Source organism: Rhineura floridana, chromosome 11, assembly GCF_030035675.1.
Source record: "Rhineura floridana isolate rRhiFlo1 chromosome 11, rRhiFlo1.hap2, whole genome shotgun sequence".
Taxonomy (NCBI): Eukaryota; Metazoa; Chordata; class Lepidosauria; order Squamata; family Rhineuridae; genus Rhineura; species Rhineura floridana.
Window position 1 is genome coordinate 17,176,492 of NC_084490.1, and position 26,079 is coordinate 17,202,570.

At 45.0% G+C, this 26,079-nt stretch overlaps 2 protein-coding genes across 2 annotated transcripts in view; both read left to right on the forward strand.

Moving 5' to 3' along the window:
* Positions 1-936: 936 nt before the first annotated feature.
* Positions 937-3,494, forward strand: ZNF768 (zinc finger protein 768). The gene is given in 3 exon segments (XM_061588896.1): positions 937-1,321; positions 2,225-3,151; positions 3,154-3,494. Coding segments are annotated over 3 exon segments (1,152 nt in total). The 5' UTR covers positions 937-1,188; the 3' UTR covers positions 3,246-3,494.
* Positions 3,495-7,865: 4,371 nt separating this feature from the next.
* Positions 7,866-26,079, forward strand: part of LOC133367500 (uncharacterized) — a 51,151-nt gene continuing 32,937 nt past the window's right edge. The window contains exons 1-9 of the mRNA XM_061591596.1: positions 7,866-8,240; positions 8,804-8,920; positions 9,137-9,283; positions 10,131-10,226; positions 12,281-12,436; positions 12,645-12,779; positions 15,661-16,682; positions 24,756-24,772; positions 24,876-24,961. Coding sequence (XP_061447580.1) covers positions 8,828-8,920; positions 9,137-9,283; positions 10,131-10,226; positions 12,281-12,436; positions 12,645-12,779; positions 15,661-16,682; positions 24,756-24,772; positions 24,876-24,961 — 1,752 coding nt within the window. The 5' untranslated portion in view covers positions 7,866-8,240; positions 8,804-8,827. The remainder of the gene's footprint in view (positions 8,241-8,803; positions 8,921-9,136; positions 9,284-10,130; positions 10,227-12,280; positions 12,437-12,644; positions 12,780-15,660; positions 16,683-24,755; positions 24,773-24,875; positions 24,962-26,079) is intronic.

The following is a 26,079-nucleotide window of genomic DNA, read 5'->3' on the forward strand; positions in this document are numbered from 1 at the left end:
ACTGATCATAATAACTTCAGAATAAACAACCTTACTTTTTACTGCAGGCAAGCAAACACACTTCTTTATTGCTGGCTGCGTAGAGAACACAAGTGAAAACTCTAACTGAAAGGCAGAGCAAAAGAAAGTCTAAGGGTTGCAGTCTAACTCCAGTTCATAATACAGAGTTCTAATATTTAACTCTTCAAGGGTTGTGTTACTGTACAGACTGGGTTTTTTTCCAGGATCACTGAAGTAATTATAGTGTGATTGTGATCATGAAAAAAGCACCCTCAATCAGGGAAAGTTTTGAGTGAGCAGACTTTTGGAGGCTTTTGTTGTGCCTTACTCACTGGATTGTCCGGAGGGTCTTATTCTTTAATTGTTCCTGCTCTTAAAACAAGCTGTCATTCTTTAAATGGAGGCTGTCATTGTCTGTCATGTTATAAATAAAAAATATAATTTTCCAAAAAAATCCTGGGGGGTGAGGTGGGGCAAAGCACAGCTCTAGGGGCGGTAATCCTTTTGCCCCACCATGGCTACAGGGCTGGTGAGCAGTAAACTCCGGTTCCTTGGGATAAGCCATGTGCTTCATATGTGATTTAGATGTGTGCATGTAGCTTGGACTTATTTGAATGCAACCCATAGATAGAAAATGTATGGGGCGGGTATGACATAACAACAAGGAAATCCCATCCCTTGCTTTTTTGAGGGTGGGTGAGTGGGTGGGACGAGGGCTTGCCTGAATGGAGGTGCACAAGGAGCGCCAACGCGGTGCCTGTCCAGATTTTGTGGTACTCCACGTCCCATCATCCACGGCCATTGGCCATGCTGGCTGGGGCTGATGGGAGTTGGAGTCCAACATCATCTGAAAGGCACCACATTGGCTACCCCAACTAACTGCTGCCTCTCACCTTCATCCCTAGAAATTCATTCATCCTCTGTTCTTCTCGCAGGATTAAGTTGCGCTCTTCCATTTCCTCCAGATCTTCCCCCTTCCCTTCCCCTCCCCTCCACTCCTTTTCATTAAAATTTCACCCATTCGCTAGCTTGAAGAAACTACACCTCCCAAGATGCTGTGCAGAGTCAACCCTCTTTCCCACAGCTCCTTGCGTTGTGTCTGTTGGGTGGGAAACTCCGTGGCAAGCGAGGCGCCCATGCAGCCCCACGCATGTCTTGCGCCGCCTTCGCCCCTTTCCTGTCCCTGCTATGGCGGCAGGGACTCCCTCTGCTGCTGCAGCCCCCAGGCCGCCTCTGTGGTTCGGAGGCCCGGCTGATGGCTCCATGTACTTTTTTCCGCCTCTCGCCGTCCATACTGGGAGTACCCTGGTGCTAACACCAGGTGAGCATGTGGGATGTATGGAGAGAAGGGTGCTCATACATCAGGGCTAAACTTGATCCAGTGACCCATCCCATAATATAAATTAATTTATTAATTATTTGATTTGTATTCCTCCCTTCCTCCCAGCAGGAGCCCAGGGCGGCAATATGTGTTTTGAGTGTCTGGAACTTGAAATATCAAGGGCTTAATTCTTCTTATTTGCTGCTTCTGAGAGTGTTTGTGTGTATGAAAAAGAGAGGTGGAAAAGAGAGAAAATAGTGCAGGAGTAAGGCGGCAATCCTAACCGCATTTACCCGGGAGTAAGGACCATCAAATTAAATCAGTATTGAGCAGAGCTTGGAAAAATTACTTTTTTTGAACTACAACTCCCATCAGCCCAATCCAGTGGCCATGGTGACTGGGGCTGATGGGAGTTTTAGTTTAAAAAAGTAACTTTCCCAAGCTCTGGTACTGAGTTCACATGTGAGCACACGTAGTTAGGATTGCACTCCACAACAACCCTTAACATTGTCATGCATTTTTTATTCCCAAGACTTTCTCAGAGGGATTCCCAATCTTGGAACTCTTCATCCAGGGATAGGGAATCATTGGCCCTCCATTTGTTGCTGTTTCTGGGCTTCCATCTGCCCAGCCAGCATGGCCAATGGTCAGGGATGATGGGAGTTGTAATCCAATAGCATCTGAAGAGCTACAGGCTCACCATTCCTGTCTTAACTTGTTCCTCACGCTACATGGAGTCAGACAAGAGGCTGCACACAAGCAAAACCATGGTGGGGAGGGGATGCAAAGCTGTGCTGGACTTGCCTCTTTCCAGGCACCATGTTTTGGGGCCTGTGTGTTTATTAGGTTCTGTTTTAAAATCAAGTGCTTAGTTTGGTGATCAAACCTCTTTTCTGTGTGCAGCAGATGGAACAAATTCTGCCTGGATTCTGTCTCTCCCAGCAGAGAGCAAGAACAAAGCGGCAAATCCACAGGAACACAGTGCACAACCACATGCCTTGTCTTCAAGTATTCCCAACCGAAGTGGAAATAAGGGGATGCAGCAAGGAGGCTCCGCAAAAGACGAGCTGGCTTTTTGTAAAGGGGAGTTCAAGGACCCTATGGAGGCCTTGTGCTGCAAAACGAAATCCTACAAATGCCCTGACTGTGGGAAAAATTACCGCAGGAGCACAGATCTCTTGAGACACCAGAGGACCCACACCGGAGAAAGGCCTTACCTGTGTCTGGACTGTGGAAAGAGCTTCAGTCGGAGTTCCATTCTCCTTGAGCACCAGAGAATCCATACAGGTGAGAAGCCATACAAATGCAGCCATTGTGGGCAAGGGTTTAGCCAGAGCTCCAATCGTAAGCAGCATGAGAGGACTCATGGGAAGGGAAAAATGAGCAACCCAGTTCATTGGGGACCAAACTGGCAGAGGGCAGAGATCCAGAGATGTGGGCCTAAAAGCCTGAAGAGAACCGAGGAAGGTTTGGGACCTGAGCTAGGATCTGGAGGAGGATCTCAGTCTCCAGGGGAAAGTCCTTCTTGGAGCTCAAAGTTGGTTATGAAGTACGAGAAAAGTCACCTGATGGAGAAGCCCTACAGGTGCCCCGAGTGTGGGAAATGCTTTGCACGCAGCACAGATTTCATCCGGCACCATATCACCCACACTGGAGAGAAGCCCTACACTTGTGTGAAATGTGGCAAGAGTTTTACACGCAGCTCCGTCCTTATTGAGCACCAGCGAATCCACACGGGAGAGAGACCCTACAAGTGTAGGGTGTGTGGGAAGGGCTTCAGCCAGAACTCGAACCGTAATCAACATGAGACAATTCACCAGACTAAGAAATCTCCCAATGCTTCCTGAGTGGCAAAGAAACTTTAAGCTGGGGTGTGGGACTCACTAGACAACAGAGAATTAATTTGGCTTGGGAGAAAGCCTGACATGAGTCCAAGGGATATGGATATCCAAGGCAAATTTGAATCTACTGTGGGTTAGATTCCAAAATGGTAAGGGAAGTCCAAGGCTGCAATCCTAACCCCACATACCTGGGAGTAAGTATTGAATTAAATGGAACTTACTTTTGAGTAGATACAGTTAGGACTGCAGCCCTCAAATGGTATGGGGGATTAATTTTTGTGTGTGAAGGAAAGCTGATGTTATTTGGAAATAAAATATTCTTGCTTCAGAAATCCTGAGCAAAATGCATCTATGAAAAATATTAGTATTGACACCGGGGAAAAATTTAAAAAGACATTCATTTATTACAGTTTCACTCATTTACAAATTATTTTCTCCACTTTAGCAGTTCTATACATCCCATATGCATTTACATTGCAAGTACATTCCATTTATATTTATATTCAGTTGGACTTACTTCCAGGTAAATGGGCATAAGACCACTGCTTGTTAGAAAAGGAAAATAAAAAAGAAATAGCACCACAAAATTATCTTTTATTTTTCTTCTCATATGGTTATTGTTACATGGTGTTGGTGGTTAAAGATATATTAAAAAACACCAAGAGTGTGTATTGCCTGACCGTATTTCATGTGACCTACAGAAAATTGTGCAAGCAAGTGGCATGGTATCTTTACACAGACACTTCCTCTTTTTGCTGTTTAGAGTGGTACAAACATTTGCTTGATTAGTCTGGATAAAAGTCTTGTATTATGCTGCTTCCTAACTATTGCTCTCCACACAATTATTTCAGCCTATTTTTCTTTTCCTTACACTGAATGTGCACTGCTGTAATCTGTGCACTTTTTCAGTAGAGAATGTCTTGCTAATTTTTATTTTCAAATTTCTTTTAGCAAAAGCTAAATCTGCCTATACCACAGTCCTGGAAATAAAAGTGCCTTTGAGCATGTGCAGAGTACATTTTTTTGTACCACTGAGCAATCATAGCCTACTCTAGAGTATTCCAGTTTCCAGGGTAAGGCTTCCAGACCAAATGATCTGACTTAAAATGCAAACACCCTCAGCACTGTTCATTTCAGAAATTAATCACTGCATATTTGTGAATGATAGACCTGCCTTTCTTATGTTGGGATGGATATTTAGGATGCGCATTTCCCACACATCCCCTGCCCCCTTTTAACCACCTGGCTGGATGTATGTATTAACTTTACTCAGGCTGCAATCTTGTAAATCGTAAATGAGTATAAGCCAGCTGAAGTCAATGGGGCTTACCTCTGAGTAGACCAGAGCTTGGAAAAGTTACTTTTTTGAACTACAACTCCCATCAGCCCTATCCAGTGGCCATGCTGGCTGGGGCTGATGGGAGTTGTAGTTCAAAAAAAGTAATTTTTCCAAGCTCTGTTTAAGACGCACAGAATTTGTGCTGCCAGTTCAGTTCTGTCACTGAGCAGTGCCAAGTTAACAAAACAACTAAAACATTTCACTTTGGATACCTTAAAATGAACCTGATCAAATGATGATTGCTGCATTCCTTTCCTTCTCTCTCTTGGATGTTTGACAGTCTGAACAGACATGGAGGGTTGCATGCAGGATCTAACTGGATCATCCCAGAAGCTAGTTGCCCTGCTATGCAATTTTGGCTACAGAAAATATTAAACTTGCATAGGAACATGTGATGCAGTGTCTAGGGCAGAATTAGGGAATCTCGGGTTGTGGGGCTGAATCCAGCCCTCTCCCCAGGCCATGCACCCCCTCCCTCACTGGCCCTCCTCCAGGCTTACTTTCTGGAATAGTTTTGCCTGGCTAAAAATCTTCATTTGCCTGGAGTGAGTGAGACGGTGTTTGTGTGTATAAACCTCTGACTTTTATGTGGCTGGAATGTAACCTAATATACTAAGAGGGACACCTCTTGCTCCACCTACTTTTACCCCTGGCTTTGCCCACTTTTTCCTCTGGCCCTCCTCATTACTGGTATGCGCCCCTGCAAGGCTGCCCACAGGGTAACGCAGTCCTCATTTTCCCACCCTGGTCTACAGTGTCAGACTAGGGTTAGAGAGACCTGGGTTCAGCTCCCCACCCCAGCATGAAGCTGACTGGGTAACCTTCAGACAGGTGCTCAGCCTTCTCTCCCCCACAGAATTGTTAAGGATAAAATGGGGGGGGTCTTATATGTCACTTACAAGCTGACATATTTGAGCTCAGAGGAAGTGTGGAATAAAAATGTAGATAATAAAAGATACCATTGCCAGGTGGACAGTCCAGCCATACCTCCATCATAAAGCTTGATAACAAAATGTTAATACATAAAAATCCTTCCCAACAATCTTTTAAGTAATAAACTAAGCTGGATACTAGGAATGGGGAACCTGTAGCCCTCCAGATACAGCTGAATTGCAATTCCCATACTCTCTAGCCATTGGCCATGGAGGTTAGGACTTATGGGAGTTTGTGTCCAACAACATGAGAGTGGACGGTTCCCTACCCCTGCTTTAGGACGAGGGGATTGCACATCTATATTTAGAGTGTTTTAATATGGAAATGCTTTGCTGTAGGTAGCCCATTTGGTTTGGCTGCTTATCTGCTAAGTGGGAGGAAGGAGATGAGCATCCCTTGCCTAAAGAAACAGCATCTGATGGAAGGGAATATCAAAGGAGGTGGAATAAGCCATCCCATCCTGCTTGCGGGTTTCCCATGGGCAACTGTTTGGCTGCTGTGAGAACAGGATGCTGGACTAGATGGGCAACTGGCCTGATCCAGCAGGGTCTTATGTTCTTGGAATGGGGAGATTATACAGTAAAACCCCAGGTTTCAATCAAGTTGTAATGAAAGCTCAGGGAAGGAGGAGATATGAGGTAAAGAAACATGCATAATTGTAGACTCTGGAATGGATTAAAAGGGTCTTAAATACCCCCCTCTTTGTAACATGGTCAACTTTGTAAGGAAAACTTACTCCAAAATATGGTAAGGCAAATAATAAGACAGGCACCATCTGTTATCTTTTCAGTGCCTATTGAAGACCTTACTCTTTCAACAGGCCCTTTAAATAGAGACCTTATCCCAGTCTATGTCTGTGTTGGAGTTGCTTTTAAAGATGTTTTTAAAGTTGTTTTTTAAAGATGCTTTTAAAGTTGGTTTTTAAAGTTACTTTGTTTTAATATGTTTTGAAGTCTTTTGTTTTTAAGATGTTTTAAAGTGCTTGTAATGTTTTATTTGCCTCCCTGGGCTTCTTCTGGGAGGAAGGGCGGGATATAAATTGAATAAATAAATAAGTGCTGCACTGTTGGGGGGAAAGAAAATCTTAGTCAGAAAAAAGAAAAGTGGTAGCCTAACCTACCCCACAGGGCTGGGGCAAAGACAAAAACAAAGGGGAAATGGGGAAGCTATCATACACCACCTTCGGCTCCTTGAGAAATTGTGGGATATCCATGTTATAATAATTGTGTTTTTTATTAGGAATAAAACGGAAACAAATTTCCTTTCAGGCTCCCAGCAGGTCCGGCCCTACCGAGTGAGGCGAGTGCCTCAGGGTGGGAGCAAGGGGGACAATTGCCCCTCCCCCAGAATCCCAAATATAAGGGTGGGTGGAGTGCGTTGCCAATGACCTGTAATAACAATTCATAGACCTTGCCGCCACCACCACCCGCGAAATATTTCTGCAGACTCTCTTGCCTGTTCTGTTGGAGAACCTCCACCCTTATAACCACCCTGCTGTCCTCCCTCGGGGCAGCGGGATGCCCGGCCTTTCCTAGTAGTGAAGTAGGATTCAGCAGGCAGCCCAGTCGGCTTCTGTTTGTGGAATCGGTCTGGGTGTGTGCGTGTTGCCATTTGCTCCTTTGCTTCAGGCCCCAGAATGTCTTGGGCCGGCCTTGGCTCCCAGGCGCGTCCCTACATGATAAAACCCTATTCGAATTGTGGATCTTCCCGATCCGTCGAGCCAATTAATTATTCCGTGGCGACCCAAAGGCGCATTCTGCACATTCTCAGAAGTATTCTCTTCCCCTCCACCTCGGTCATATTCCGTGGCGTGCTTTCCACAAGAAAATATAGAAATAGGCTCCTCCAGGCCTAATTCCAATAAAAGCTCCGGTTCATGAGGTTGTTGTGTTGCGTCCCCACACAGACATTTCTATTTCTTCTTCTTCAACAACAACAAAAGAAACCACAGTATTTAGGGTTTGCGCCACGGCTTAGGAACGGGAAGAGAGTAGGCGGGAGCAGAACCCTGGGTCCAACCCCTTCTCGGGTCTGGCAGGAACATGCGCCGCTGCAGTAGTTGCCACTCTCCTTCGCCAGCCAACCTCTTCACCAATGAAAGAGAAAAAAGGGGGCACGTTAGCCAATCTGCATGGCGCGCCGTCCGTCGGTCATCCTACCCTCCCTCCCCCCTCCTTCAGTCGCCTAACATTCTTCCCCCCCCCTTCGGAGTTCCCCCCTCCCCACTTCAAGCAGGGTCTCGACTTCGGGAGGAAAGAAGCGCAAACGCACGCTGAGAGGTGATCCGGCGCACCTCAAGGCGCTCGCCCAGAAGTGTGGGAGCCTCCGTGCCCCCCCTGCGCCTTCCCCCTTAGCATCAGCACCACTCCTCTCTGCTCTCTTCTCCAGAGGCCCTGGTGAGGGGGGGGAGGAGGAGGAGAAGTGGGAGGAGGAGAAGTGGGGGGAGGAGGACGACGACGACGACGACGAGAGAGGGGGGGGGAGGCAGCCAGGTTCGCAGGAAGCAGTCACTCCTTCGCTCAACTTCCTTCCCAGAGTTGCTGCTGGCTTGGGGTCGGATTCCATCTCTCCTTCCCCCCAACCCCGCTCCGGCCTCCTCCAACTCTCCGTACCAAGAGAACGTGGCGGGGGGGGGGTCTACCACGTGGGTTGGGAGAAGCAGCTATTGCTTTGAATAGAGGGAGGGGTGCATCAAAACACAGCCCCTCCCGCCCATCTTAGTTTACCTCCACCGCGACGCGATTAGGCTAAACTGACAAGTGTTATTAACTAACACACACTCTCCACTCCAAGGCAGACAAAAGAGGTGAGTTTTGAGAGCTTGGGACTCTTGGGTGGGGGAAAGGTGGGCCTTATTTTGAGTCATGGCCTGCCTTGGGATCTCTGTTCAACCATGGTACCTAGAAATTAGTGGTGTGTGCCCCTGAGTATGTGCAGACTGCATTTCCTGTCATATGTAAGTTAGACCCTTTCTATGAAGACAGCACTTCACATCAGAGATGAGGGGCAGGATTTCCAGGCAGGCTTGAGTCGTGCCATGGTTTCATCCATCCTTCCTAACTACACCTAAACCAAGCAGACTCAGTCCTGCTTACTGTGAGCTAGGGTGGTGCAGAAAGATACAGGAAAACAAAGACCAGAATCCTTCAGCATTTATTCTAACTGGGTGGACGGCCTTGGGGAAGTCACTATAGCTTGGCCAGGCTTACCTCATGGGGTGATGGTGAAACATTTTTAAAAAGACATGCTGATTTGTAGGAGACTTGATGGGCTACATATTACAGGGTTTTCAGGAGCTCTTAATCTCCAAGTAACTATACTTAGAGTGGGGAGCCTTGGTCATTTCTCATTTTGTTTGTCCTTCAAAAGACATCCACGTCTGCCCTTAAATTCATGATGGATGAAGACAAGGAGGGCGTGAAAGAAGAGAAGCCAGACGGGATCCCTATATCTGACAAGCCAACTGTAGATAAAGATGGGGGTGTGGTAAGTAACAGAGGGCCATTAACTGAGTATTTGCCCAGATGCCTCTGGGTTTGGGAAAAAGGCCCCAGCCTACAACGTCATGTCTGTTTCCACTTGGACCAACGTGGATAAAACAGTCTCATGCTGGGTGAACAGCACCATGGGAAGATCTGGTGTCTAAAATATGTGAGGATCTAATTTGGTCTCTTAATGGATTTTGTTTGTGTGTGTGTTTATTTGTTTCCCATTCTGTACCTTCAAAAACTGGATGTGGATGGACCATTGTTGAAGAATGAAGAAACGGCACAGGGTTCCTCAGTGACTTGGAGGAAAGGGTTAAGGACTAGAGCAAAGAAGAGAGTGGAAGGGACACAGGACAGCAAGGTGTGGCTATAAAAGGTCTCCAGGGACAGAGCTATGAGGTGTTTCTGTTTAGAAGGTGCATGGTGGGGAGGAAGGAAGGAGAAGCAGGACTTGAGGTGTGCTTGTCTGTTATGGTGTAACTTGATTGCTTATTACTAAAACAGTCAGTTCTGTGATAGAAAAGACCCCATAAAAGAGGTGAATTGCACATAGATTTGAGGGAATGGTTTAAAACAGGAGGGAAAATAGTATGCCCAGATCCTACAGGAGTGGACCAGAACTGAGACCCCTCAACTCCTTGGTTTCAAGGAGATTGTTTATTATTTCCTTTCTATCCCATCTTTCCTGAAGGAGCTCAGGGTGGTTATCTCCCCTACCCCAAATCCTCACAACAACCCCATGAGGTAGGATAGACTAAGGTAGTGACAGCCCTAGATCACTCAGCAAGCTTCATGGTCAAGCGGGAATTTGAACCTACACCTCTTCAGTCTTGTACTCTAACAACTATGCTATGCTTGTGTGTGCCCTGTCCTGATTATTCAGGATTGGTTGTCCAGATTGCATAGAGCTGTTTTATTGTGCCTGACTTCACAGAAAACCATTATAGTACAAGGTTAGAGTGTTGGATTAAGTCTCAGAAGACCAGATTCACATCTCCATTCAAGTGGGGTGCTAACTGGTGACCTTGGACCAATCATAATTCATTCTCCCCCCCACCCAGGCTAGCCTACCTGACAGGGTTGTTGTGATGATAAAATGAAGCAGGGGTAGAACCGCATATCCCACCTTGAGCTCCTTGGTGGAAATGTTGAACAGAAATCAAATAAATAAAATAAATCTCTCTCATCCTCTTTCTGTCTTTTTTCAGCCTCCTCCAAGGAAACGGAAACTGCCTGCCACTTCAGGCAAAGCAGAAAATGTGGCAACAGAGAAGAACAAGGAGAGCCATCCAGTTCATGTAAAGGTGATTGAGATCCCAGTGGGTGACAACGTTGTTAGTCATGAAAGCAAACTAATGGTTGAATCTCAAAGTGCTGTCTTTATAGCAGAAGAAGAAACAGCTGTAAAAAGGGCCCCTATTTATATATACACCCCTTTCTTAGAGATAATGTTCTTCATTAACATTGCCAGCTTTTCAACCAGTCCTTGTCAATCTGCTTTTAGAAAGCAACTTGATTTAGAGCAATTAGCAGGTGCTGATTATGCCACCAGCCCTTCGGGTTTGGGCACTTCTCTTCTTTTACTTAAATTTTGCTGCTGCGGCCACCCCTCACTTCACCCTAGAACTGGAGTTTTATTTCATTTAAAGATTAACAGTGCAATTCTATGCATGTCTACCAGGAAGTACCATTGAGTTCAGTAGGATTTTCTCCCAGATACACAGTTTCTAGGATTAAAGCCTAAAGATAAGGAACGATGGAGAAATCAGTTGAGTAGCACAACAAAATAAGAATTTACACTCTCTAAATAACCTAAAGAGAGGTTCCATAATTTACTTGAAAACAGCATGGTTGCCCAGTGGAAGACGACAAACAGATGACAGGTGACTGACAAATGTCATTTCATCCCCATCTTTACTACTCAGGGTGATGGGGTTGGCAGAGGGAAGAGAATCCACCAATCGGGAATGTTCGTGGCAGGCTGGATAAGATTTTCTTCTTTATTTGGGAACATGGCACACCAGCATGTACATAGAGCCAATGGGCCCATTTATATTTTGCCAACAATGTGGGAAGGGGGATTTTAGAAGTGTGAACAGGACAGGAGGGATCTCTACTCCTGGTAGATGGAAACCATGACAGGGAATTCTTTGTGCACATACCTGAGATTTGGAAAGTCACAGGTTAGCTGCCCTGAAATGGAAGCTAGACAGCTGTAACAGGCACTTTTTCATTCACCTTTTCATCACAGCGATATTTATCTCTGTACTATGAAAAGCATTGCCTGCTCATTTCTGCAGACAGAGATGCTGCTAAATGCACCAGAGCAGATGTTGTCTGGTGAGCTGAGGTAGGCGTTTAAAAACAAAAAGCCTGCAGTAGTGTTGTGCAAAAATCTTAATTATGTTGCTTTTCCCTCTTATAAAGAAACTGGGAAGTGGAGAGCTGAACAAAGAGCACAGTATGGAATGGGCTACATCTTTTCTTTGTTGGGTTTTTTTGTTACTTTGTTGGGTTTTTTTGTTACTAGATAGTGTAGAAAAACTGCCGCTCTGGAGCCCAGTAACGTACCTATAAGCAAAAAAACCTCTATATGCTCAACACGCTGCGTGCTACATATATGGTGAATATTTTCAATATTTCTGTATTTCCTTTGGGACAAGTCAGCATCTGTGGTGATTTTGCACCTTTAAAAAGGGCTGACACTCTGGCAGCCCAGTGACCTACCTATAAAGAAAAATTCTACACACTGCACGCTGAGTGCTACATATACGTGATTTTGCTACTTTTTAAAAATGGCTTTGTGAGTTGGCTTCAGGGCACATGAAGCTGTATCTCCTATGACAACTGTTACCTCCTTAGGCCTGGCCTACACAGTGTTCATTCACCATGGTTCCTGCGTAAGCTGTCCAGGCCCTAGTAGACCCTAGTATGTGGCTGTTGAACCGTGTTTGCTTTAGTGCAGGGGTCACCAATGCAGCACCCGCAGGTGCCTTTGTACCTGCTAGTATCTCCTATGGTGCCTGTGAAAGGTCTCAGTAAATATCCCCTCACAAAGTCCACAGTGCTTGAGATACTGTTTGTTCCTGCTCAGTTCCTGTTTGCACCAGCTTGTCCTCTCCTACATGGCCACATGACAGCCACTTTGTGTTATGCCACACCCCCATAGCAGCCATTTTGTGAATGGCTCAAAATTCCAGGTGTGCCCACTGGCCCCAAAAGGTTAGTGACATCTGGTTCAAGTGGGTTATAAGCTGGATAGGTCTGCTCCAGCATTTGAGAACACGTCGACTCCAGAGGGAGAAAATCAGTGTAAAAAATGCTAAACCACTTGTGCTGCTGCTTTTGCCTTTTCTAGCTAGAGTCTTCATCCTTCCAGAATAGGCTGTTGGAAGTGGAGGATGGCACTGAGAAACAGCTGGTAATTAGCAGAAGAATGAAGAAGGAAAAAGATGAGGAAGAGGATCTGGAATTCAAGGTGGGGGTGAGGAGGGCTTCTGCAGATGGGAAACAGGTGAGTGGAGAGGAGATGGACAGGAAGACAGGACATTTGGTTTGGATGGGGTGGAAGAAGGACCAGCTTTCAGGGAAAGAAGTGATTGCTTAACTCAGCCTTTGCAGAGCTGGTGCCCTCCAGATGTTTTGGACTACAACTCCTAACAGTCCCAGCCAACATCTGGAGGGCACCAGCTCTGCAAAGGTTAGTTTATCTGTTCCCTCAGCCAAACCTGCTCCAGCTCGATTCTGTCGCCTTGCAGGACTTGCAACCCGAGGAGGAAATGAAGGTGGAACTCGAGGAGCAGAAGGCTCAAGAACTCGAGGTGCAAAAAATCACCATCCCGATGGATGGGATTTCTGTGAGTACTGGAGAAAGTGTGACTGGGGGAGCTTCCGGAGAGCTTGAGGGGAGAGATTTGGGGTAAATTGGGCAGGTGATGGTACTATGCAATCAGGCCCACCACCATCTCTGTGATCCCTGTGAATGCCGGTGGGTTTCTCTTCCCAGAATGTCACCAAGCGTTTTTTGTGAGTCTTGGTAACTGTATGGCAAGGGGGATGATGATGAAAGAAGTGGAGTTTGGCAATTGTGCCGACTTTGTACAGGACCACGTGTTAGTCCTGTGAGGAGGGATGTGCCTGTCACTGATGCCCAACAGCACAATAGAAAATGGTAAACAAAATAGGCTGCATGTTGAATCCAGAGAGCTGCACAGTTGCGAAGATCTTTTGTGGATTCTACGTAGAGGGGAAACTTTCCCTTCTGTGTAGCTTTCCAAGGCAATTCTAAAGTGTTTTGCATCTTCTTTTGTTACATTTTTATTTAGTTAGTTTATATCCTGCCCCTCCCGGAAGGAGCCCAGGGCGGGAAGCAAAAACACTAAACACACTCTAAAACATCTTAAAAACAAAACCATCTTTTCAAACAAACAAAAAAAGCTTTAAAAACATCTTAAAAAGCAATTCCAACACAGATACAGACTGGGATAAGGTCTCTACTTTAAATGCTTGTTGAAAGAGAAAGGTCTTTAGTAGGCGCCGAAAAGATAACAGAGATGGTGCTTGTCTAATATTTTTATCCCCAAAGAAGAAATAAAAGGAATATGACAAAGGGAATATGTATTCATCGTTGTTGTTCCTCTTGTACTTTCTTTGTTTTAGTGTGAATATTGGAGGTAACTCAGTCTGGGAAGTGGGCTAGATATTACTGCCTTATATGGGGACCCCAGACAGGCTGTTGAAACGCTTGCTTCTGGTTAAATAAGCTGGTCTTGCTTGCTGCCTCTGGCAGGCAGCACAGAAAGATGCTAAGTAAAGGCAGCATCTGATAAACTGATGGCCTTGAAACACTCCTATAAAGGGAGGAGATTTTGTCTAGTAAGAGACTAGTGTCTCTGGAGCCTTGGTCAAAGACACATTGTTGCTGTGCTTGCTGCTGCCAATAGCCAGAGGTCTGCTCCCACACCATGGGTGAGAAAATTCCATTTCGTTATGGATAAGAGATAGAAATATATATAAATGTACTGACATGGCAATGTAACATGTTTGGTATGTATTCCTTGGAATATAACAATGCAATGTAACTTGTATAATGCATAAGTGTGAACAAATAGAAAATTACACTTTAAGATATATTAACTGTATACTGCAATATATACTGATCTATAAGCCTGATATGTAACCCTGAGCTGTAATAAATAAGAGACATATGATTCTTTACCAGATCTAGCAAAAGAGATCTGTGAATAGAAACAGCCTCCCATCTGTGTATCATTTGCTGTGTTTTTGGAATGTTCTCCCCAGACAGGCCTGCCTGGTGCTGCCAATCTTGTAATCATTTTGGTGCCAGGGAAAGACCTTTTTGTTTTCCTGGACAATTGGGCAGCACCCACCCTATTCTCTTCACTGTAATTTCTTTCAACTGTTTTTAAAATGGTTGTAACCCACTCAGGCGCCTCATGGGTGAAGGGCAGGTAAGAAATCTAAATAATAACAACAATAATAATAGCAACAACAAATTTAATAAACTTATTTATTTAAACATTTATATACCACTTAATCATTTGCATTTCTAAGTGGTACACATAAAAACAAGCCATACCTAAAATAAACAATAAAATCATCATAAAACCAAACGCTACCTTAAAATGCCTACTGGTTCAAACATTTATGCTCCTGAAGTCGAAAAAGGACACAGCCTGTCTAATCTCAGTAGGGAGGAAGTTCCACTGCCTTGGGACTGCTACACTTAACCTAACCTGTGTTGGAACTGCAGGCTTCTATAGGATACACAGCTGGATGGAGATGTTGTATATCCACCCTGCATTACTTTCAGCAGAATGCCTTTTTCTTTGCAGGACAATGTGCATCCAATTTATACAGCAGGAGGGGGAAAATGGGTGTGGAGAGCATGTGCCTGTAATCACCCATTCTCTCAGCACAATCCCACCCCCTGCTGAAGTTGCAGGCTGAAGGGAAGCAAATGACCAGCTGCCTTTCAACCCAGCTCCCAACTCTGGCAGCATGGAGAGCCATATGGAAGCATAAGCACTCGCTTGCCAGTACTTGAGAGTAGCATGAATGTGCAGAACAGGGTCCCTGCCAATTTGTGGGGTTTTTTTTCTTGGAGGACTGGTCTCTTTTTTGTTTAAGTAGAATTTTCCTGCATGACCTCTGGGATCCTTTGCTTTTGTCCAGTCTCCAGTTTTTCACCTGGTTCATCTGCACAGAATGTACTCCTTTAAGTAGCAGGTTGAGCTGTAATATCAGGGAGCCTGCTAAGCCAAATGAGAGGCACATCAAATTTTACCTCTGGTTTTGACCATCTGTCAATGCAATTTGGTTTTTGCACTTACAGAAAGGCGATTTCCAAATGATCAGAGAGCAAGAAGACAGAATCCTCCTTAAAGAAGGACTATTTATTTCTGTGAAGACTTCCAGAGTAGCACCCCCAATGTCCCTTCCCAGGGTGCCTTTTTTCACCAAACGGAGAGTGATAGCTGCCTCTGTGCAAAACGGAGAGCAGACAAAAACTCTAGATCACACTTACAGGACTATAGTCAACATGCTGCTCATGTTTGTGCGTGTATGAGAAATGAATAATGTCACTATAGAGAGGGGAGGGATTCCAAAAAGAGAGTGCAGAAGTAAGGAACAGTTTCCTGAATAACGTCTGCAGAAATAAGTTTAACATGGTGATTGCAGGCTAAGCTGTATTTATCTTTGCCTCCATCCCTGCAGGCCTCCTCCTCCTCGCACCCCAATACCTGTGGCGTATGTGGTAAGAGTTTTAGCCGCCGCTCAAACCTGGCCAAGCACCAGATCATCCACACGGGTGAGAAGCCTTACCGCTGCAATGACTGTGGCCGCAGCTTCAACCAGAGCTCGGCCCTCACCAAGCACCAGAGGACACACACTGGGGAGCGCCCCTACGTCTGTGGAGACTGTGGCAAGGCCTTTACGGCCAGCTCTAACCTTCTCCAACACCGCCGTTTCCACACTGGAGAGCGGCCCTATCGCTGTGAGCTGTGTGGCAAGGCCTTCTCTCAGAGCTCCAACTACAACCTCCACCGCCGCAGCCACACAGGTGTCACACCTTATCAATGCAATGTGTGCGGCAAGCGCTTTACTGGGAGCTCCTGCCTTACCCGCCACCAGAGGACCCACACTGGAGAGAAGCCATACCAGTGCCAGGAATGTGGCAAACGCTTTTCTGGGAGCTCCACTCTGGCCAACCACCGACGCACCCACACTGGCGAGAAGCCATATGGTTGTGCTGAGTGCGGCAAGAGGTTTACCCACCACTCCAACCTGGTGGACCACTGGCGGGTACATACAGGAGAGAAACCGTATGTCTGCATTGAGTGCGGGAAGAGCTTTCGGCTTAGCTCCCATATCATTCGCCACCGCCGCACTCACGCCAATGCCCGCGGCACCAGCCTGGGTTATGATGTTCTTGGCAGCGTTGACGCAGTTTGTGATGATGCCAACATCAAGGCCTGCCACATCAGCCTTGGCTGTGAAAACGACGGCAGCGTTAACATCAGCAGCCCTCATGGGGCTGATCACGATGCCTCATGTGCCGATATCAGCATGTCTAACGGCAACGATACTGATGGGGAAGAGGGTGACCGTCTTCTCATCTGCAGCCAGTGCGGGAAAGGTTTCCACCTAGAGTCCGGCCCTCAAGATCAGAACAAAGAAGACTCCGTGCTGGGGGAGGGACCTTATAGTTGTACTGAGTGTGGCAGCAGCTGTTGGACGTAGTTGGACAGTGGTGGAACTGAGCAGCAAAGATTTGGTAGCCCTCCAGGGTGTCTGACTGAATCAGAAAGAAAAGCCCAAGCATTGGGGGGGGGGGGAGAGAGAGAGAGATTTATGTGTGACTAAATCAGTAATGGACCAGGATGTGGACTAGGTTGGAGGGATGTATTCTGAGACCCATTTTTAATGGGTTTGGAATTATGCTTGTATGGAACTGTCCTTGAATCTGCTTCCATAGCATTCTCGGTTCATGTCCAAAGACCTGTTCCTGCTTTTGTTGTGAAGGAAAGGAGTAAACATTACTGGAGAGAGTGTGTGTGTGTGTGTGTCTGTGGTGATGCTCTTGAATACTAGGAGAGAGAATGCGTTTCTAGCCAGTGCAGGGATGGGTACCCTGTGGCCTCCAGATGTTGCTGGACTATAACTCCCATCATCTCTGACCATTGGCCACTCTGGCTGGGGCTGATGGGAGTAGGTGTCCAACAACAGCTGGAGAGCACGAGGTCCTCCATTCCTCCTCTAGTGCCTCAAAATAGCGTTAGAAAGATATTCTGTGTTCTCTCCAGCTTTCTCATTCCCCCATCCTTTTGTTCTCTCTTCCCCCTCCCTTTCCCCCCCAAAATAATCCCCAGCTCTCTTTGTCCTCTCTTAAAGGACTACCCTTCAGAAGAGTCTAGCCCAAAGTGCATCAAGAGTTTGAAGAACAGGCCTCCTCATCCTAGTGCCATAAAGTTAAGGAAAAGAGCATCAGGTTGAGGCTCTGAATGAGGCGAGACTATTGGAAATATTGGTACAACTAGTGATATGCACAGAAATGTAGCTCAAGGTATAGATTTGTGTCACCAGCTCCACCTTCTGCCAGGGAAAATACCCTTAAGGGAATGAGGATACATATAGGATCGTGGGAACAGATGCATAGAAGGTGATCTTCTGTTTTGGGTTGCCCAAGTGAGGGATAAAAAGGAGGAAGTATATGTCATATATTTTTAAGATTCTTGGGCTTCATTAACTCCAGCTGCAGAACTGAAATTTGGTCCCCACATAGTCCAGGTCACCCCCCATTTACCAAAAAGGGTTAGGAGGACACTTTGTAAACATGTCTCCCTTGAAGCTGGTTTGCCTTCTTAACAGTGCTTGTCATTCCATTGCAGAGCGGGGCAAGGCACATACTTGAAGCAGCTTTAGACCGACAAAGCAAAAGTTGCCAGTGAATGTTACTGTTGCTGAAATCTCCATTTGGCCATTTGCACTCTAGAGAGTGTCATCTTCAGCTATGTAGGGGAGGGAGGACAACTGCAATATCCCAGAAAAACATTTTCCCCTGCTACCTAAATACTCAGAATTATCATCCCACCAGCTCCCTGGTCTACCAGGGACTTTTGAGGCTGGGCTATATATGCTCTGTGCTAAAAATAAAAGCAGACCCCCCCCCCAAAAAAAATCCACACAAAAGTAACCAGAATAAATTGTGCCATTTATTAGTGTAATCCTGTATCCTCCTTAGAAGCCCTAATGAGTTCAGTGGTGTTTGCCCCCAAGTAAGTGTTGTGTGGGATTGCACCCTAAGCAACGTAGGAAATTACCTTGTACTGTGTCAAACCATCTGTCCATCCAGCTCAGTATTGTTGATACTGGTTGTAGTGTGTTTTATATTATTTATTCTGCTTCCCGAAACCCACGGGGTAAGCAGAAGCATCTATGCAAAGTACTAAAGCCTTAACCTGCAGCTACTGGAAGTCTTGATCAAACCCAAATCTAAGCTTCTGATCTCACCAGGCGCTAACCACATACCTTCAAGTTTCTTTTGGCTTCTGTAAGGGCTAGAAACTTGTTGGTTTTGTTAAAAGGAAAACTTGGCACCTTGAGAATCTTTCAGTTCTATAACCAAAGCAGCGGAATACACATACTCCTTTTAATTTTTTCCTGGGATTAATTTATTGCTGGCCCATGCCTGGCAGACCATGAGGAATTGTGATAGCAGAGTGAATTGGCAGCACATTTAATTTATTTATATGAGGTGACTGTTAAATTTCTAACCTGCAACTTTCAGCACATAGTGTTCTCAGGATGGCTTGGGGAAAAATTAAAATATTCCAGCCCAATTTTTTTTTTTAATAAAACAATAGAAAAGGAAGAACAGGTAAGAAATTTCACAATGGCTTAAAAGGCTTCTTTAAAAAAACACCTAGGACAACAAAAAGGTCTTTGCCTGGCACCAAACTGATAACAGGTGCCATGTGAGAGGGAAGGTCTTCCAAAGACAGGCCCACCACCAAAAGGGCACTCCCTGGTTGCCACCTATTTTATCTCAGAAAGGGGTGGCAAACAATGGGTAGGGTGATCCAGGTGAAGACAGGCCCAACAGGTACCTGGCTACCAAGCCATGTAGACTTTAAAGGTAAGTGCCAACACTTTCAATGGGACTTGAATGGACCCTGAACCGTTAAAGTTGATTCAGCACAAATGAAATAATAAGCCCAACAACTGCTCCCAGTGTGCAGCCTGGCAACTGTGTTTTGAACCACTGTTTCCTACTGACTTCAAAGGCTGCCACAAGTACAAAAGGACTCGCTTTTCTTAAGTACTCATTTCCTCACTTCTGGATTTAGCAGGATGGGGCCAGCAAAGCTGCCCAGGCATTTTCTGTGGGGATACCTTTTAGAACGGAAAGTCTAGGCAATTCTTGGGAGGAGGCCTATCTGCCCCACTGTTTTCAGGAGCTGCTGGGAAAAATACGTGTTGAAGCATGCAGATCAATGAATTAAAAACAACAACACAAGACTTGCAGTTTCAGTTTGGTTCTCTACTGAATCTTGTTACTCCATTGACCTCTCTGACTCAAGGAGTATCGGCAGGCATCCTTGCTGTTATCTTTCAGGCGTTGGATCAGGCCAGTGGTCCATCTAGTCCAGCATCCTGTTCTTATAGTGGTCAGCCAGATACCCATGGGAAGCCTGTAAGCAGGACCTGAGCACAAGAGCACTCTCCCCTCCTGAGGTTTCCAGCTACTGGTATTTAGAAGCATGCTGCCCCCAACAGTGGGGGTCTTTGAGCTTTTTATGCCAACAGGCATATTCAGTAGTTTATTTTATATTGTTTTTAAGGAACGTTAACGTTTTACGGTATTTGTATTTATGGTTGTGCACTGCCATGATATTTTATATGAGCTGGCGGTATATAAATATACAGTATTTTTAATAAAACAGGATTGTAATAGGGCAGGACTGTGGGGCAAATGTCAAGGGCCCCACTCAGCAGAGTGATAGGAGGGCCTCAAATGCAGTTAATTTGCCACATTTTGAAGAAAGGGAAGCAACGCACCATTTGCTGTGGGGGGTGGCATAAGACGATTAAGAATTAAGAGTCTAAAATTGTCTAACTGCACCACTGCGTATGGATTTCATTAATGCCCCCTACCTTTTCCATAGTTGGAACAGTAGGTCACATATTTAAAGCACTATTATACCACTTTAACAGTCATTCATCTCCCCAGAAAACAACCCTGGGAACTGTAGTTTGTTAGGAGTGCTGACCATACAGAGCTACAGTTCCCAGTACCCTGAATGCTACAGTTCCCAGGATTCTTCATGACTGTTAAAAGTGGTATAAGAATGCTGGAAATGTGCGGTATAAATGTGACCCTGGTTGTGGACCGATGTGTTCCAAGTGGCTTTGGTCCTGCCCACTGCCAATCTCTCAACTTAAAAGGCAAGAGCCAAAGTAGGTCTGTGAACCACTTTGGCCAATGGAGCCATAGTATGACTTGGCCTGGGTTTTCAAGGTGGTGAACACACCATACTTTTAAAGCCCAAGGCTTCCCCCCAAAGGATCCTGGGAAGTGTAGTTTATCCCTCAACGGAGATACAATTCCAAGCACCCTCAACAAATTCCCAGGATTATTTGGGGAAGGTCATGTTGTTTATTTATTTTATTTATTATTTAATTTATATCCCGCCCTTCCTCCCAGCAGGAGCCCAGAGCGGCAAACAAAAGCAGTAAAAACACTTTAAAACAACATAAAAACAGACCTTAAAATACATTAAAACAAAACAACTTTAAAAACATTCTTTTAAAAAGCTTTAAAAACATCTTAAATAAAAAAGGTTAAAAATATTGTTTAGAAAAAAAGGTTTTAAAAAAACAAAAAGCATATTTAAAGGTATAATGTGTAGCTGGAATGTATTTTTTAAGTAGGTACTTCATTACCATTGCAAATATCTCTAGCTTTTCACCATTGGTTCTTTCCTCTGAATTTGTTTACAGTCCCTTAAATAGTGTTGTCAACATCTCCCCCCATTTTTTAAAAAATATTCTGGCTTCTATGTGTGGAACAAATGGCTGTCCTTCATAAATGTAGCCGGTGAAGAGGGTCCATTGCCTTTCATAGCAGCATCACAGCCAAAATGCAGCCAGCTTGGAGAGAAATGGGAAGATATCCTCATCACTGGAATGAAAGCTTCCTTTGCTAAATGAAGGCCTGACCTAGGGTTGTCAGCATTTTGTTGGGCCAGCTCAGTGGCATTGGTCCCAGGTTCAATCCCCAGCTCCAAGCAAGCCTGGTAGAGACCCATGTCTGAAACCCTGGAGAGTTGCTGCCAGTCAGTGCAGACAATATTGAGTTGGGTAGACCCAATGGTCTGACTCAGTACAAGGCAGCTTCCTATGTCTGTGTAAGCTTGTCCCATCACATTAGTCTTCAGGCTGGCTGCATTTTGCCTGTGGTCACAGCTGTAAAAGGCACGAGCGGCTGAAAAGAAAAAGAAGCTGTTCAGTTAAAGGCTCAGAGTTTGCTTTACTCCAGAGAAGGGGGGGAGATATGGGATAAAACTGCAGAACTCCAAACCCAAAAGGAAACAAAGCAAGAAAAGTGAACAAAAAACAATATTTTCCTGTAGTTGTGGCTCCTCCCCCTTTTACTTCCACAGGGGTGCGTGGATTTTGCCCAGGGGAAATGGATCTCCTGTGGAAGTAATATAATTCGTTGCATGACTGCTGTTGTTTTGCCAATGAAAGTAATGAGTTAAGGAATGGGAATGAGGAGCCATTGTGAGAGGTAACATTAGAGTTACTGGTTGAGTTACTGGCAGAGTTGGATAAGGATTGGGAATTTAATTTGAGCTGCTTTCCAACATGAGTTCAGTCCTGGGGCAAATGGATGAGGGTGCCTCTGAGCATGTAGTGAGTTCCTTTCCCTATACCAGTAAGTAGCTGCAATCAGTTCTTTCCTCGCCCCTCATGCATATATATCTGGAAATGGAGGGGCTTCTACTTACAGGTATGCGGAGTCTCTGGCTTCCAAATGTTGCTGAACTACAACTCCCATCATCCCTAGTCACTGGCCATGTTTGCTGGGGCTGATTGGAACTGGAGTTCAGCAAAATCTGGAGGGCCATAGGTTTCTCACCCGTTCTAGATGATAGACATATCTCTCAGGCCTACTAGAGCAGAGCAGGCAGACTTCACGCTTGTCAAATCTGTAGAATTTTTTAAAAACTCGACTTTCTTGAGTTCTACCAACAAGAGCAGGGTGCAAAAGACATAGAATTAAGGAACAGAGGTGTTGAGCACATTGTGGGCCTAAGAACTGACTTTCTATACCAGAACTGAACTGAGCTCATAGTCCTTTTATACACAAAAATGGCTCCTGATCAGCTTTCTTAATTTCAGTGACTTAATGTGGGTGGAAGCTGCATACACACCATATATTTAAAGCACATTGAAAGCACATCCCCCCTCCAAAGAATCTTGAGAACCGTTACCACTTACAGAGCTATGATTCCCAGCACATTTAGACCATATTTACACCACACATGTATTCCACTATTATTCCATGTTACACAGTCATGGCTTCCTACAAAGACTCCTAGGAAGCTTAGTTTGTGAGGATCCTGAGAGGAGATCCCTGTTCCCCTCACAGAGCTGCAATTCTCAGTTCTCTGGGAAGAGGGACTGTTAAACCACTCTGAGAATTGTAGCTTTATGAGGAAAATGTGGAGGGGTTCTTAAAGACTCTCAGCACCCTCAACAAGCTACAGTTCCCAGAATTCTTTGTTTGTTATTAAATTAAAACACCACAAGAAAATTGGAACATTGTTCTTAGTTTTTAGAAAAAATTAAAATCGAAACAAAATTAAAAAGTTGTGCTGCTCACCTAAAGGTAATTGGGGATGAGACCAGTTTAACCTACACAGGCAGTGTGGTTCTAGTGTTACTAATTCCTTTCACACACCCTGAGAGAGAGCTCACTATCATTCCCATTTTACAGACATTGGCAAACTTGCATAGGCTTAATTGGACTGCCTGTTGAATGTGCTGTATCATGAACTATTGCTCATAACTATCCTGGTGGCACTCAGGCTGCCCCACAAATGAAACAGAAAGGAAAATGCGGGTCTGAGGCTAGATACTGTCCAGCGACTGCGGCCTACGTACCAATCCCAAAATATTACCTCAGATCCAGCTGCAGAAACAGATCTGTTATTTGGCATAGGAGCTCATCCTCAAAAGGCACCAAAAGCAGGTAAACATCCAGTGTTGTAGGAGTATCTGCATTTGGGGCCACGCACCCAGATAATGATCTGAAAGAATGTAGTGCAATTGCATTGTCTAGGATGGTGGTGGTAGGGGAACTGGTTGGAAGATCACTTCTCAGCACTTCATGTGCAATTCTCCTCCTGTTTCTTGGTGAACATGAGACCCAAATGTAACATGAATCTTGCAAGCTGCTGTGATGGCCAAGCATCTTACACTCCAACACCGGAAGGTATAAAATAAAAATAAATATCCTACAGTTGCTTAGAGAATTAAGGGTTTAATTTGTTTCCCCTTATCAAGCCTTGCCTGTCTGGTAAACAAATTGGAAGGTGTTAAAATTAATTAATGAAGTTTGGTGCAAATAAGCTGCATATGCCATAAGTTTGGAAACACCCGTATTTTCTTTGAAGTTTTAAAATATTTGTGGATTGAAATGCAAAACAAAGGTAACTCCATGCTATAATTAGCCAGCATTCAGATCAGGAAGGATCTCACAAAGATTACACCTCTGCTTGAGGCCCTAAGAATAGGTGACCTACTGTAGGTTTCTATGGGTTGTATTCTACTAAAAACAGGCCCATTAAAGTTAAAGAATCTAAGTTAGTGTTGTATATTAACTTCAGTGGGTCTGCTCTAAGTAGGAGTAATCTTGAATAACACTCTAAGAGTGCAATCCAACACTGGGCTGAGGGGAGTTGGATGTAGTGGATCTCCAGTTGAGCTGGCCGGGTCCTGGCTCAGCCAGCATAAGTCCCTTAGCTTTGCTTAGCTGGGGTTCAGCCAGGCCAACCTGACTCAGCCAGGACCCAGTCAGCTCAGCCGAGACCAATGCAAGTAGAGCTCGTATAAGGCCCAAAGAAGGGGCGTGGTGGGAGTGTGTCAGGGAGGGGCCGAAGTGAGGGGACAGGCCACATCTAATTCATGTTCAGAGTGCTCCTACAGGTCCCAATCCAGGGAAAAGTTACACTGGGAAAAAAGTCAGTTTAAGAAAACAATTATAATAGAAGTCAATGGAGAGGGCTTACTTCCCGGTAGGGGTATTTGGAAGAGCAGTCTTTTACCTTCTGGTCCTTGTGCACAGCTCCTGGCTGAGCCAACGTTCAGCCAATTTAGAGGCTCCTGAATGGCAATTGGATGCAGTGGAACTTTATGCTGCAATCCAATACACATTTACCTAGGAGTAAGTCCCACTGAACCCAATGGAGCTTACTTCTGAGTAGACATGTATTGGATTGCAGTTTAAGTCTTTAGCTATTAGGAACAGTCTCTTAAGGGATTGTTGGGTGCGTTTATTCCTATGTTATTTTCTGTACTTTTATTTATTTCTGACACAGCCCACCTTTCCCCCAAGGAGCTTAAGGTGGTGTACATGCTTTCCCCCTCCATGTTACCCTCACAACAGGGTTGTGAGGTAAGTTAGGCTGAGAGACTGGCCCAATGTCACCCAGTGAACTTCATGGCTGAGTGGGGATTTGAACCCTAGCCTCCCAGTCTTAGCCTAACCATTACACCACACTGGCTTCTTTTGCTCTTATTAGGATTGCTTTCTATGCAGGTAACCATTCATAAGTTAAAACCTCCCCTCCCCCCAACAATCTTTTTTAAAATCCTTTTAGTTAACTTAATCTTCATTCATAAAACCTTTCCCCCACACACAGAAGAGGAGGTCATTGAGGAGGGGAAGGATCAGCAGCATCAAAGAAAGCCTCAAAACCTTGCCCAGAAGAGGGAAGCCCTGGAATTTGTACTGATGAAGGGTGGTATAGAATGTTTTTTCAATAAATCAATCTGCACCCTCTCTCATTCCCCAGTGCTTTCCCATGCCCCAGGGGGATGCAAGGAGAGGAGCCTATTCTAAGAATTGCTACTGGTCAGGGAAGGATACGAATGATGTATTCTAGCACTGGGAGTGGGGGTGACTAGGTGGAGAACATCTTGCCTCTCTTGTTGAAGCCCTCAAAACCCTGGAGCTGGCCTTCGCTCCAGTTTCCCTAGTATTGTTTTAAGCACGAAAAGCAACAACCCAGACTTGATTATCTTCTGTAACGGGAGTGGGGAATCTTTTCTAGCCCAAGAGCGGTATTCCCTCTTACTTTCTGGGGGCTGCATGCCAGTGATGGGTGGGGCCAGAGGCAAAAAGGGGTGTGCCTCTGACCTTTGTACAGCAAGTTACATTCCTGCCATGGAAAGGCAGAGATTTCTACACACAATCCTCTATCCAGGCACACAAGGAGCATTATTATAGGTCAAGAACACATTCCAGCCAGACCAAAGAACTTAAAGATGGCATGGGGCAGGGCTGTTGATGGGTGTGGCCTGAGGAGGGAAAGTCCCAGGGAGCTGATAGGAAGGCATGGAGGGACAAATTTTGCCCCTGGGCCTGAGAAGGTTCCCCAACATTTACCTGCTAAATTAATTGGAGTTTACTCCCAGGTACATGCTATGTTTAAGGGGCTGGTGATAGGGGAGATGTGTCACAGGGGTGTCAGGCCTTGATGAAAATCCACACTACCTTGTTCTCATAGGAAGAAAAAAAATCAGAGACATCTCATGACATTTATTATTTTAAAATTTATTTAAAACATTTCTATACCACCCTTAAGTTTGCTTTGAAATAAGCAGGCCATGGCAATAATTTAATTCCAGAGATGCTGTAGCATAAATATTATGCACATGTGTTTTTAAATAATGTTATCTAAGCATGTGGTGCTTTACCAAAATATGAAAGGGCGGGTTTCTGCTTCAAGGAGTTTGCAGTCTCAAAGAATCCTGGACCAGAAAACCTTATGATCTACAATTTGATGCAGATGGAGACAAAAAGAAGGCAAGGTTAACCAAGTATGAATATATGATAAGGATGAG